This window comes from Cetorhinus maximus, chromosome 11 (assembly GCF_964194155.1).
Source record: "Cetorhinus maximus chromosome 11, sCetMax3.hap1.1, whole genome shotgun sequence".
NCBI classification, from domain to species: domain Eukaryota; kingdom Metazoa; phylum Chordata; class Chondrichthyes; order Lamniformes; family Cetorhinidae; genus Cetorhinus; species Cetorhinus maximus.
This window is the reverse complement of record NC_135889.1, coordinates 104867104-104882430: the sequence shown is the minus strand read 5'-3', so window position 1 is coordinate 104882430 and position 15327 is coordinate 104867104. Positions and strand designations below refer to the sequence as shown.

The following is a 15327-nucleotide window of genomic DNA, read 5'->3' as shown; positions in this document are numbered from 1 at the left end:
GGTCTTCCAATACCTCCTTATGAATCTTGATTTCAAATTTTTTCTAATAATGCTTCTGTGAAGCTCTTTGGGATGTTTCCAGCATGTTAAAGGCACAATCTAGTTCCAAATTGTTGTTTTGGAATGATATGAACCTCATGGAGTGGACAGGGGCCCAAAAATACAAGTGCTGACTGGCATGCCAGTTTCTCCACCCCATTCCTGGCACTGGCCATTTTTGCCAAGGCTGGCTCAGGTCAGCAGGACAACCCAGCCTGCAAGATGGTAGCCAATTAGGCTCATTAGGAATCTTATTAACACCAATTAACTGAGGCTGACAGGGATTTTCCAGTTGGTTTCCCACTTCCCGTCCTGGGAGAGGGGTGGTGGGGGTGGGGGGGGGGTGGGCAGGGAGGCACAGTTTAGGTACCTGGAAGCAGGCAGCCAGCAGCAGACTTCGGTACCAGCATACCTAGCAGACCTACAGGCCCTCCCTGCCTGCCTGGGTGTGGGTCCAGCCAAAGGCTACTCTTTAGAGGGCCCCCTCACCCCATGGTGGTGGCCTGGATACTATATCTGTTTTTTTTTAAGTTAAAATTTAAAAAATGTTGGTGGGAGGGCACCTTCGTGTTGTGGTGCCCTCTCCGCTACTTACCCTCTACTGCAACCTGCTGCTCCTCTCAAGCTGTAAGGCTTCTGGTTGGCCCTCCAGCTTTGACAGCCAGTCTGCCACCCTTAACTGCATAGGATACTTGTCTGCCAGCTAATTAAGGGGATGCCTTTGTGAAAATCCCAATGGATGGCTGTTAGCACCCCCCTCTACCCAGGGGTATGTTTTGGACCGGGAAACAATCCCAACTTCTGTTTCCAACCCCAGATGGAGAATGCATTCCATAATCACTCAGTATCTAATCCACATTCTAGAAATGTTGTATTCAATTTAAACATCTACTCCATCATATTTTTCAATATGTTGGAGCTAACATCATTAATGGTATTAAGTGATATTGTAGTAAGTTATTCGCAAAACTGTCCTTTGTCGGGAGCTCCTCAAAATAATCATTGCACAGCCATTCAATTTCAGAGGAATATTTCAAAGTTTAGAGTCAAATAGTATGTTGAGTTTTTTCAATCTGTTCACTGCTATGTTACAATCCTGTGCATGTCGTCTATTAACATCCCATTTTCAGGGTACAATTGGCCCATAAAATCTGTCGCCCTTTAAAATTTTACAGTAATCTCTTTAGCCAAGATAAACACCCGATGTAGCTTATAAAAACAATAAAAGAAGATTTTACAGATTTTTCAATCCACAGAGGGGGTTGCTTTTAAAGGAATTAAATGAATTATCTCAGTGTTAAAGGATGACAGATACTGTTAGGTCTATTACCATCATGTAACTTGAGTCTGATATGGAATATAGTACTTGTCATTTAACCGTACTAATTGCTGTATGTTGCTGATTCAGAAAAATAACTCATGCATTTATACACTTCTCATATCAAAACATTTCAACATTCTTCACATAATTAATTATCTTTTGAAGTGCAGTGACTTCAATAGAAAAGTTCAGTGGCCCAGATTTTCCTGTCAAAATGATGGCTAATGGCACTCACTGTTTTTTTAATTCACTTTTATGGGATGTGGGTGTTGCTGGCTAGGCCAGCATTTATTGCCCATCCCTAATCGCCCTTGAGAAGAAGATGGTGAGCTACCTTCTTGAACCGCTGCAGATGAAATAACTTCAATCAAGGGGCTGACTCACGGTTAAACTCCAGTATATCTGAAGTTTACTGTTGGAGTTCTGCCTCTCCCCTATTGGCTTTGCAAAAATGGCATCTTGCTGTCTAACTCACCTTTGAGATACATTGAATAGCATGAAGTTGCTGTATTTACGTAGTAGGTAGCAAACTCTCTCCAGAAAGTTAAGTCTTGTCCATTCCAGTCTACTTTCCAATGACGTCATAAATGTTAACTACTGTTTATCAACTCTGGCATTGAAAATTAACTGTTATAAGTGTGGACTCTCATTCCTTCAGATAGCAATTATTGTTGGAGATTTTTTTTAAATGTCGAATTTAAAATCAATTGATATTTGACTTTGCCTTTCTGTTTCTTTTTATCTCACTTCATCCAATATTTGCTTTTTCCCTCTCTTTCAGTGCCTGATTTGGTATTGAACTCACCTTCTACATTGCACTTCTTAGCTTCTTAGCTCAGCACACTAACTTCATGCTGCCTACTAATTAATGTGATTGCAGCATGCTGCCAGCGTTAACCATTCTTTTGCGTGGCCTCAACAACATTCTCAAAATTGTGAAAGCTTAGCTGCACTTAAAGTGAGCCTGCACTTAAAACCAGCCTACACTTTTTAAAGGGATGGGGAAAGTGATGGAATTCATCGTGAAACTCATTCTGACGTAGAAAGAGGCATAATAATGGCACAACCTGAGACATAGCAGGCTCCAAGATTTTCCGACACTGCACTAGGGCCCTTAGTCAAGGAGGTGCAGAAGAGGATAAATGTGCTCCTCCCACAGGTGTCCAGGAGCACCCCCAGAAACTTAAGATTAAACTTAATATTCAACTAAACCCAGTTCATGCACTCGCGCCTGAAGTTTTAGGGTCCAGGTTCCAGTAAGATTCTCACATAAATGTAATGCTTAAATGTTTTGCACACTCTTAAGTCACTATAGAAGTATATTTAGAATTTGGTGTGAACTTGATCTTATTTCCCACTTAATTAAATTGAACATGAAAGAGGTTTTAAAGGGCTGACTTTTGCTTTAAGAGTAAATCCCAGCAGCATGTGCTGTTAGTTAGATGTATCCTTGCACGATTATGTTTTTAATTTTTTTTGTGTGGCAAGTTGCTGAAAGTACAAGCTAAGAACATCGCAGTGAGGGACCTGAGTGAACAGTAAATAATCCATTGTCTACTGTTCCAATTATGTCCAATGTAAAATGAAACTGCTAAGATTGTGATTGAAATCAGGAAAACGATTAGCTCGACTTTGTTGTTGTTTCCCTGGCGTGGACAATGTTGCACTTACTGCCCATCCCTAGTAAGCTGGAATAATTGGCAAAGAGCCGCCTTCTTCAATTGCTGCAGTTCTTGTGGTGATGAAGGAGTGGCAGCATTTATCCAGATATTTGGGCTGTGGCTCCACCTCCTCAATGCAGTTTGGATTCAGCTGTTTTGCTATGGGCAAAATGGTTACCATGTCATCCTACATAACACCAGTCGCGGCATTTTTCAGAGACTTGATATAACACTGTAAATGTCTTGCTAAAAATAGTTATATCAGAACTATATCAATGTACAAGCCAACTCATAATATTTCTTGAAAGAATCTTCCACCTTCACTGTGTGTACTCTCTTCCTGTTTGGAATTGAAAATTTGGAATTTAAAAAAGTGGAATCGTCCCAGATTTGAACTAAGGGCAGTAGCAGGTGGGTAAAATAATGTTTTGCCTGCTGGCTGCAATGGCAGGTTTTCATGCCATATTGTCCCAAACCCGCCGCATTAATTAAGCATTCCTGGGAAACACGCCGTTTCGATGGCCGGGTTCTCATTCGCCTGCCATGACATCACCTCGCTGTTTCGTCAAATCGGACACCATATTAAAAGTCCAACCGCGCACACACATCTCAGTGCTTCCAGCCATCACTGCTGCAGGGAAGATGTACACAAAATAGTAATAGGGGATTCTATAGTCAGGTGAACAGATAGGCGCTACTGTGGCCGTCAACGTGACTCCAGGATGGTATGTTGCCTCCCTGGTGCCAGGGTCCGGTTTGTCACTGAAATGGCTGCAGGGCATTCTGAAGGGGAAGGGTGATAAGGCAGAGGCCATGGTACATGTTGGTACCAATGACATAGGTAGAAAGAGGGATGAGGGCTTGCATCAAGAATTCAGGGAGCGAGGCAGTAGACTAAAAAGCAAGTCCTCTCGGGTTATAATCTCTGGATTACTCCCAGTGCCACGTGCTAGCGAGCTCAGAAATAGGAGAATGCATGGCTTAAGAGTTGGTGCAGGAGGGAGGGTTTTAGATTCCTGGATCACTGGGGCTGTTTCTGGGGAAGGTGGGACCTGTACAAGCGGGACGGTCTACATCTGAACCAGAGTGGGACAAACATCCTTGTGGGCAGGTTTGCTAGTGCTGTTGGAAGGAGTTTAAACTAATTCGGCAGGGGGAGGGGACACAGAATGTTAGCAGAATAGGGACACATCATAATACAGTAAAACAATCAAGTCAGAGGGAGTACAGCTGCATTAAGTTTCAAGGGAGTAAGGCAAGGCTGGATGGCCTCTACTTTAATGCCAGGAGTATTACAGGTAAAATGGATGAGTTAAGGGTGAGGATTGACATGTGGAACTGTGATATAGTAGCTATCACTGAGACGTGGTTAAGGGAGGTGCAGGATTGGCAGCTCAACATTCCAGGATATAGAATCTTCAGGTGAGACAGGGGAGGGGGTAAAAGAGGAGGAGGCATTGTATTATTAGTTAAAAGGTAAGTTACTGCAGTAATGAGAGATGATATCTTGGAGGGGGCATCGAATGAAGCTTTGTGGGTAGACTTTAGGAATAAAAAAGGCGCAGCCACATTGTTATCTGTTTATTATAGACCCCCAGATAATCAGCAGGAAATTGGGGAGCAAATATGTGCACAATTCACAGAGGTGTGTAAAAACAATAACAATAGGGTAATTATATTAGAAGATTTCAACTTTCCCAACATTAATTAGGAAAGATATAGTGTTGAGGGCTTGGATGGAGTGGATTTCTTGAAATGTATACAGGAGAAATTTTTAGGTTAATATGTAGAGGGTCCAACGAGGGACGGCACAGTGCTGGACCTAATTCTGGGGAATGAAGCTGGACAGGTGGTGGTGGGGGAGCATTTTAGTGATAGCGACCACAACATGGTACAATTTAAGTTTGTTATAGACAAAGAAATCGACAAGTTGCAAAAAATTGCTTTGGATTGGGGGAGAGTGGATTTTAGTAAAATAAGGCAGGATCTGGCCAAGGTAGACTGGGAACAGTTACTTGTGGGGAAATCTACAGAGGAGCAGTGGGGGGGTGGGGGGGGCATTCAAAAAGGAAATGGGGAGGGTACAGGTTCAACATGTTCCCTCTAGGGTGATAGGAAGGAGTAACAAGCCCAGAGAACCATGGATGACCAGAGATATTCAGGATACAATGAGAAGGAAAAGAGAGGCTTTTAGCAGGTACAAGGGAAACAAATCAGCAGAGGCATTAGTGGAGTACAGAAAGTGCAGGGTGGAGCTTAAGAAAGCAATTAGGAGAGCAAAGAGGGGATATGAGAAAGCTCTGGCTGGTAAAAGTAGGGAAAATCCCAAGATATTCTATAAGTATATCAATGGGAAGAGGATAACCAGGGAAAGAGTAGGGCCCATAAGGGACAAAGGGCAATCTATTGGTGGAGCCAGAGGACATTGCTAGAGTGTTGAATGAATACTTCACATCCGTCTTCACCCAAGAGAATGAGGATGAAGTTATCGAACTCAGAGAGAGAGACTGCGAGGTTCTTAAGCAAATTGATATAGGGAGTGACAAGGTATTGGAGGTGTTGGCAGGCTTAAAAGTGGACAAATCTCCAGGTCCGGATGATTTGTGTCCCAGACTGCTGAGGGAGGCAAGGGAGGAGATCGCAGGGGCTCTGACCCGAATTTTTAATTCCTCTCTGGCCACGGGGGAGGTGCCAGAGGACTGGAGAACAACTAATGTGTTTCTGCTATTTAAGAAGGGTTGTAGAGATAAGCCAGGGAACTAGAGGCCAGTGAGTCTCACGTCAATGGTAGGGAAACTATTGGAGAAAATTCTGAAGGAGAGAATCTATCTCCACTTGGAGAGGCAAGGTTTGATCAGGGATAGTCAGCATGGCTTTATCAGAGGGAGGTCATGCCTAACAAATTTGATTGAATTTTTTGAGGAGGTGACCAGGTGTGTAGATGAGGGTAGTGTAGTTGATGTAGTTTATATGGATTTCAGCAAAGCCTTTGACAAGGTCCCACATGGGAGACTTATAATGAAGGCAAATGCACATGGGATACAGGGTAATTTGATAAGATGGATTCAAAATTGGTTTAGTTGTAGGAGTCAGAGGGTGATGACAGAAGGCTGCTTCAGTGACTGGAAGCCAGTGTCCAGTGGCGTACCACGGGGATCTGTGCTGGGTCCCCTATTATTTGTCATTTATATAAACAACATAGATGACTATGTGGGGGGTAGGATTAGTAAGTTTGCGGATGACACAAAGATTGGCCGGGTGGTTAACAGTGAGGTTGAGTGTCTTGGGCTACAGGAAGATATAGACGGGATGTTCAAATGGGCAGATAAGTGGCAGATGGAATTAACCTTGAAAAGTGTGAGGTGTAATTTGACAAGGAAGTATTCAATGAACGGCATGACACTAGGAAGCTCTGAGGAACAAAGGGACCTTGGCGTGTGTGTCCATAGATCTCTGAAGGCGGAGGGGCATGTTAATGGGGTGATGAAAAAGGCATATGGGACACTTGCCTTTATCAATCGAGGCATAGATTACAAAAGTAGGGAGGTAATGTTGGAGTTGTATAGAACTTGGTGAGGCCACAGTTGGAGTACTGTGTGCAGTTCTGGTTGCCACATTATAGGAAGGATGTGATTGCTCTGGACGGGGTGCAGAGAAGATTCACCAGGATGTTGCCTGGGATGAAACATTTAAGTTATGAAGAGAGGTTGGATAGGCCTGAGTTGTTTTCGTTGGAGCAGAGAAGACTGAGGGGGCGACCTGATCGAGGTGTACAAGATTATGAGGGGCATGGACAGGGTGGATAGGGAGCAGCTCTTACCCTTAGTTGAAGGGTTAGTCATGAGGGGACATAATTTCAAGGTGAGGGGCAGGAGGTTTAGTGGGGTTGTGTGGAAAACGTTTTTTACCCAGAGGGTGGTGACGGTCTGGAATGCACTGCCTGGGAGGGTGGTGGAGGCGGGTTGCCTCACATCCTTTAAAAAGTACCTGGATGAGCACTTGGCACGTCATAACATTCAAGGCTATGGGCCAAGTGATCATCCAGGTAAATGGGATTAGGTAGGTAGGTCAGGTGTTTCTCACATGTCGGTGCAAACTCGATGGGCTGAAGGGCCCCTTCTGCACTGTGATTCTGTGAAAAGACAAAAAGACTGCAGCCCCCAGGTTTAGCGATGTGTAACTGGAATGCCTTTTGGATTCGTGGAGGCTCGCCATGATGGGCAGCAGCATGACCAACCAGGCTTGGGAGACAGTGTCAGTGGTGATCAGTGCCAATGTTACACAGATGAGGTTGGCCATCCAATGCAGTTGGGAGGATGAATTATCTCATTCTTGCAGCCAGCGTATGGCAACCACCTCATCACTCTAAACTCATGCATTCAAGCCCATCACACATTCACTGGCATCGCACTCTGCCAGCTCAAGGGACACCACTACCCATTCTCACACACATACCCTCACATCTCCATCTGGCCTCATCCCCTCTGGAGACTGCCTCCTCAGGCATCACCGTCTCGAAACCACATGCACAGATCAACATGTGCCCCCACACTCTGGGTTACCCTCCTTCCCCAGTACAACCCTCATCCTGCAGCCTCTTCCCTTGCCTGAGGCCACTTCTCCCCCTTCACTAAGCAAACCCTAGCCCTGCAGCCATTGAAAAGCCACCCAGACATGGCTGATCTGGTGGGTAGAGATCTACCCATGAACGCCCAAGAAGTGATGCGGTGCTGCCTGTGAAGCCTGTCACTGACGACTGCAAATGCTGAACGAAGCAAGGTAGGCAAACAAACCTTAAAGTCCCAAGCGCAGTGCAGCCTGCCAGGTGCACGTTGCTTATGTGCTGTTGTGAAACACATTGGTGTGCTTTCCCACCGACGTGGGCGGATGATTCCGGCGGGCTGAACTAATAATGATATGCAGATGTGTTACAATGAGGTTTCCGACATACGATGGCGTGAAATGCAGTCTGCCATCGGTGGGCTGAGCAGACGATTTCATGCCGTCGTAAAACTGATCGCGCCATATCGTCCGCTCACACCACCAAACACGCTTGACACCAGCAGGCAAGGGAAATCCCAGCCTCTATTTCATAAAGCCAAAGGTAATTATTCAATACAAATTTGCCCTTATGTGGTCAGTAACTGTAATGGTTTTTAGTCTGAGTCATATGATCTTCCCTATAGTGCTCTGTATGAGTGTGTAGCATAAACACGCATGGCAACCTACAATACATCATGCAACCATATTTATTTACTCCTGCTTTAAATGAAGTACAGAGGTGCAATTGTGATGAAAAAACTTGGCATTCCAGTTGGTTGAATATACATATAATACTTGAAGGAATAGCTGTTACAAAAATGATTGATTTAATCATCACAAGGGAGTGCTGGTGTCAGATCTTTTTCTGTTCACACTTAATACCAAGAAATGAAGTACAGCCTGTTATTACAGTGTAGTAGGACTGCAGCAATTATTATATCTACATATTAATTACTGAAATTAGTGCTCAGTGAAAATAATATGATTCACAGATTTGGCAAATACAGCACTTATGTTGTCGCATGTATGCATGATGCTTTTTGTTCCACTAGTCAAAGTCTTTGCATCAGCGAAGCAAAGGCAATGTTTACATTGCAAAACGTGTGATCAAGCAAATAAATAATTTGTTCCTTCGAAGCCCTTACCAGTGTTGCCTATGGGGAGCATTGATTACTTTTAGCCTATTGGTTGACATCCAGAATAATTCAAGTGTTGCTTCAAAGATCATTCCAAAGTAAATGGATTTTAGTGGCAGAAATGGAAAGGCCTCATAGCAAGTGGCAACTTAATTAGAAAACAGAAGCTGCAGCAACTAGCCACCTGAAATAATCTTTTGGCTCATTAGTCGCTGAATATCTTTTGTTGAAGGCTTTGAATAGATTTTGACAGTCTAATTGATTTCAACTCAATTAAATAGAATCTGACCAGCCAAGTTCCTCTTCATTCTTTCAATAAATTACAAGAGGGGCAATGCAGCTCTTTGTCAAGTGACCTCACCTGGAATGTCCCCTTATCTCACATAGTAAATGACATTGGTTTATAAGTAATTTGATAATGAATCATTCTACACAGAAAGACTTAGCACCAACCTTGGCCTTGACTAGATTAGGAATCCAAGTCGTGAACTTGTTTTCAGGATTTCCAAAGCCAAAGATGGGCTTGGATTTTTACTAGGGTAATGAATTTTGTAAGTAGTCTAAATCACTCAGCATCTTTTGGAATGACTTAACTTTGGATTTTCAAAGGAGACAAATGTATAAAAATCAAAATATATGAATTAGTTTGGTTTGGAGTTGTAGTATTAGCCTCTCATCCTGTGACAGAAGGATATGGAGATTGACTAGCCACATGCATCAATGATAAATCTGTTTCCTAACCCCAGCCACTGCACTGAAAGAAAGAGTCACTGAGGGAAGAACATCAGAGAATCGATTTGGGTGAAGAAAGCCCATTTGAACCTTATGCAAGGTTCCAGAATAACAGCCCCACTATCAGGTAAATATCTTTCATTGCCCACCTGAATAGGCAACTAACACTTCAGCTTAGCATCTCATGAAGGAATCAAAACTTGAGTAACAATGCAGCACTGTCTTAGTATTGCTTTAAAAGTGCTAGTCAGTGCTCAAATCTAAGCATGGGTATGGAATCTCTAATCTTCTTGATCCAGAGCAAGGGTGAAATTAAGTGCGAGACAAGCTGGCAATCCCACAAGTCTAGTGGTTAAAAATGGTTTCAAAGAAACTGCTGTTTTATTTTTGTGCCTAAGGAGAGGGTGTAATTATTGAAACCAAACTGGAATTTCAGCCACTCTATAATTTTAAGTCTGTTTTGAAATGCATGAACTAACCCTCTCAACTGTGGTAAGCCTGTCACTTAAAATATATGAAGAGGACTGTCATATTCCATTATGAATTTCTATCAGCAATGTTTTCTTTTTCATTTTTGCCCTCCCTCCAATATGTTGGTTGGAAGGTGTGGCCCGAAGTAGGTTTAAAAATACTTTCAAATGTCAAGGATTTAACAGAATAAAATGAAGCAGAAAGAGAAAAACTGTGGACAATAAAGCACTGTTTTTGTTAAATTAGAATGACAATCTTACTATAACTGGTCATGATAACATGACCAGTTTGCCAAATATTTCTGCCATTTACAACAACTACTTGTATTTATATAGTGTCCTTAAAGTAGTAAAATGTCCCAAGGCACTTCACAGAAGCATTAACAAACAAAATGTTACATGTCTTGAGTGGTTACAGTTTTTTCTGTTGTTATTCCTAGCATTCACAGTATTTTGTATTTTGGTTAGCCCACATCTTTCTTTCTCCATTGTCTTGCATTATCTCTTTCTCCTGATATTGTGCCATCATCCACTTTACAGATTTGAGCACATTACCTATACTGGCACTTTAGCACAGTACTGAGGAGTGCTGCACTGTCGGAAGTGTCATCTTTTGAACAAAGTGTTAACTGAGTCTGCCTTCATAAGTGGATGTAAGAAAAAACCTGTGGCACTGTTTAAAGAGCAGCAGACTTCTACAGGTCTTCTGGCCAATATTTATTGCTCAACTAACATCTAAAAAAAGATGGTCTGGCTATTATCTCATTACTGTTTGTGAGAATTTGCTGTGCACAAATTAGCTATTGTGTTTCTCACATTACAATAGTATGCATTAAAAATAATGTTTTCATTGACTATATAGCATTTTGGACATCATGAGGTCATCATATGTGTGACATAAATGAAAGTTCTTTATTTATCTTGATTGATATGCTATATATTGCCTTATACGCAGTGATTGAAAATCTGAAGAAGCCTGCAGATCAACTTTTTTTATTGCTTTTACCAATGCTTGGTTCTTGGGCGATCATCTCTTGAGCTATTGCCAGTTCTGCCTCTTCCCATCCCCTTTCCAAAAGAAATGAATAGTGCACCATGACAAACAGTTAGCAACCTTGTGTCGACAGATTATAATGTTATCTTGGCCTGATGGAGACCTATGAGGAAAGGTTGAGCAGGTTGGACCTATACTCATTGGGGTCTAGAAGAATGAAAGGTAATCTCACTGAAATAAAGTCTCTGAGGGGGATTGACAGGGTAGATGGTAAGAGGATGTTTCCTCTTATGAGGGAATCTAGAACTTAGAGGGCAATTTCAAAATAAGGGATTTCCCATTTAAGATGGAAATGAAAGTAGTTCCTTCTCTCAGAGGTCATTCATTTTTCAAATTCACTACCCAAGAGAGCAGTGGAGGCTGGATTATTGAATGTACTGAAGGCTGAGTTAGACATATTTTTGATCCAAGTTAGACAGATTTTTGATCCAAAAGGCATCAAAGATTATGGGAGGCAGTCAAGTAAGTGGAGTTAAAGCCACAATCCAAACAGCCATGAACTTACTGAATGGTGGCTGAAACATATGTAAATCAGTGAGTTTGCTATCTCTTAAGCAGAGGATAACATCCTCTGTTCCAATGCTTGCATTTATAGAAAGCATCGGTAATGGGAAAAACATCCTAATATACTTGATAGTGAAAACTTATTTCATGAAATCTGTGGATCTGACATTCCCTGCCTGAAAATGTTTCAAGATGTTTGATCACTTGCATCAGATATTTAATCTTAAGTGAGCATCAAATCTGTTACTCTACCAGAGGCAAACGGAATCAGCCAAAGAAGAGTAGTTATGCCTTCACACCTATTGCAACCTGATCTCCCATTGACAGGAGGAGTGACAGGTACCATCATTTTAAGCTCACTCATGTCTATCGCTCTGGTTGATTTGGGTGGTGGCAGGGTTCTCTGGTTTGGGAGTGTACTTAGGAGTGAAGAAAATCCAAAGGTAATAAATGTCAGGGTACAATACACAAAAAGGCCTTAATTAATTCCACATGACTCAGTGGAAGGGTCACCTGTCATAAATCCAGACCAGTGGAGCCCCCACAGAGCATCAGGGCCAAGTTTTTAAATTTAGTGCAAGAAAGTTCTGTAGTACTCAAAAGAACAAAAAATGTTATTTTATATCCAAACATATTTTGGCCCTTCTGTGAAAAACACCATGCAGATGGTTCAGAATGAGTCAAATATTTGTATTATGACAATCTCAGTACAGTAGGGCAGATTCTTCCCTTCTTGCACCAGGATGTATTGAACCAGCCCATTGAGAAAAATTAGCCAGGCCCCTTACAGTCTTGTACTTTTCTATGCCTAACTTTTCTCTAGCGCTGTGTGTCCACATGATCCAATACGCCAGCTAAGGAACCAGTAAATGTGCCCCAATACTCTTACTTTGATGCCCTTAATTGTCTCCTGTTTGCTGAACAATGGCACCTCTGACAGTGCAGCACACCCTCAATATTGCACTCAGTATCAGCTTAAAGGAAATTTAAGTTTCATTACAATTCATTCTTTTGTATCTAATTCTGTGAGGCCAACCACCCAACAAGTTACAAATTCACTTGTAGGAATTCCAGAGTCAGGATTACATCCTCAGCTTCACATGAACTCTTTCCTTGATCACTCGCTAAAATGTAATAAGATACAGTTATTATCTTCAGCATCCTACTTCTCACTTATAAAACTGAAAGTGGGTGGGAATGCCAGGGAGGAGCCTAGTACCAGGACCCTTGTTTTTTTTTCCATTTATGGGATGTGGGCATCACTGGCTAGACCACCATTTATTGCTCAGCCCTAATTGCCCTTGAGAAGGTGGTGGTGAGTTACCTTTTTGAACCACTGCAGTCCATGTAGGTACACCCAACAGTGCTGTTAGGGAGTGAGTTCCAGGATTTTGACCCAGCAACAGTGAAGGAAAAATATCCAAGTGAGGATGGTAAGTGGCTTGGAGGGGAGCTTCCAGGGGGTGGTGTTCCCATCTACCTGCTGCCCTTGTCTTTCTAGATGGTAGTGGTCATGAGTTTGGAAGGTGCTGTCCAAGGAGCCTTGGTGAGTTCCAGCAGTGCATCTTGTAGATGGTATACACTGCTGACACTGTTCCTCGGTGGTGGAGGGAGTGAATGTTTGTGGATGGGGTGTCAATCAAGTGGGCTGCTTTGTCCTGGATGGTGTCAGGCTTCTTACACTCATTCAGGCAAGTGGGGAGTATTCCATCACACTCCTGACTTGTGCCTGTAGAGGTGGACAGGCTTTGGGGAGTCAGAAGGTGAGTTACTCACCGCAGGATTCCTAGCCTTTGACCTGTTCTTGTAGCCGCAGTATTTATATAGCTAGTCGAGTTCAGTTTCTGGTCAATGGTGATCCCCAGGTTGTTGATGTTTTGCAAGAAATCCTTATCGTGTGAAAAAGAGTGAGCAAGACAGAAATATAAACCTTACACAAGAGCTTCAGAGACCAAAGGTGAATGCCACTGTTAATTCTACAGTTGAAAATATTTTTAAAGACTTTTGTGTGGTTCTTATTCGTTGTATGTACATTTTTTTATTGGAGTTTCTGTTCGAAAATATGTAAATAATCATTTTCTTTCCCCTTTCTTTTGCTTGTTGCCTAACTTCAGAATACTGATTCTATGCAAATGGTGATATTCAAAGATACTTTTGGTTGAATATTCATTTCTTTACCATGTTAAGAGATAAGCAACTTATAAATATCAGTGACTGACTTCAAATTTTCATAATCTTGCTCTCCTTCAATATCTTTTCTTAAACTAAAAATTGTGTACATTTTCAACAGAAAACAGTTTAACTCATATTTACTGTGAGGAAAATGAGAACTTTATAACCCTTCTTTACAGCATATAAGATATTTCACTGTATAAATGTATCATACAAAAATAAATACTATGTTAGACAATGCTGTACATGAAAGCATAAAATAGCACCAGCTATACCACAAGCAGGAACAAAAGACCGAAGCACGTTAAAGTCACTGCAGAATGAAACAAATGTCGAGATGTTTGATTTATAGGAGAGAGTGTTGCAAATACTGCCTGGGAGGTGTTTCTAGGTAATGGGAGGTTACAGATTGTCCCTTCACAACATGAGGTGCAGACCTGAAAAAGATGACATTGAATATTATTAGATTTTTTTTGCGAGGGGATTTTCTTGCTTATTTTCTGTGATCTCCCATGCCATTAATTTAACAAATGGGCCAGTATTCAGCACATAAGAGCAGCTTGTACAAAAGAAAAACAACTTGCATTTATGTAGCACCCTTACCAACCACAGGACATCTCAATAAATGATCAAGTACACCCTGACTTCTGCACTAAGGAAACTTCTGGAAACAGCAGAGACCCTGATTCCCTACTGGTTCTGACAATCATCGCTTCAGAGTTCCTTTGTATTCTAACTGGGATTAAGATGCCAGGCCCCATGCCACACCAACCCCAGTCAAAGCTAGACAGAATACTTGAGCTAAATTTTAATCCCCTAATCCCGTGAATACATGGAGGGTTAAAATATTTGTAGCAAATCCATTTGCCCGATCCTCGCTGGTGCACGCCATTTTTTACAAGCATGTCCTAGCCTGCTGTCGAGGTCCTCGCACCAGGCACAAATGAACAAATGAGCAGCAGGCCCAGGAGAGGGCTGAAAGGTAAGAACATTTGTTATGTGAATAGGTTATATGAGGGGTTGAAGGAGTGGGAGTGCTCACCCCAGCCCCATGAAGAAACCTAGGGTGCCGAGCTTCCCTTCCCCCAACTTAAAATGCTTACTAGCCACCACCAACCCCCCACCACTTATTTGACAACTGAGGACAATTGCCACATGTTCCTGGCGATGGGCTCCTGGCCCATTCGCCTGACTCCCGCCCTCCCCCCCCCCCCCCCAAGCCTGATAACAAACTGGCCCCACATTTGGGCAGGAACCAAGTCTGACATATTAAAATGAAGCCCAGGAGTTAAAATGGCTTGGGCCTTATATTGATGAGTTGGGATGGGCTCTCAGCTCCAATTAAAATGGAGGATCTTTTGTATTCAGTCACAGGATAACAGTTATTGAGACAAATACATTGTACTTGTAGAATAATGTCTTTAAATAGGAGTGAGGAACAGCACCTATTCACCTTGTTTCCTTCATTATCAAGTTCCGTGCATCCAACAGATAAACACTCCTTCAGAGTGACACATCGCTTTGTGACCAATGAACTGTCACCCTTTGCATTCATTTTATGTCTTGTGTAACAGTACTGTGTTCCTATAAAGAAAGGAAGAACATTCAGATTATGAGAAAATCCAGGAACTTTGCTTAAACATTGGATCCTGCTCCAGGGCTTTGTGCAGAGAATTATACAAACTCCAGAGAATTG

The 15327-nt window shown here is 42.3% G+C and overlaps 1 protein-coding gene across 6 annotated transcripts in view; it reads right to left on the bottom strand.

The window, feature by feature from the left end:
- Positions 1–8252: 8252 nt before the first annotated feature.
- lypd6 (LY6/PLAUR domain containing 6) overlaps positions 8253–15327 on the bottom strand; it is a 269673-nt gene continuing 262598 nt past the window's right edge. For 5 of the 6 annotated variants that reach the window (XM_078552531.1, XM_078552532.1, XM_078552529.1 and 2 more), the window contains 2 exons: positions 15085–15215; positions 8253–14068 (listed from right to left, as the gene is read on the bottom strand). In XM_078552531.1, the coding sequence (XP_078408657.1) occupies positions 13901–14068; positions 15085–15215 (299 nt within the window). In that variant the 3' untranslated portion in view covers positions 8253–13900. Of the gene's footprint in view, positions 14069–15076; positions 15216–15327 lie in introns of all 6 variants that reach the window. The other variant, XM_078552535.1, reaches the window with a different exon arrangement.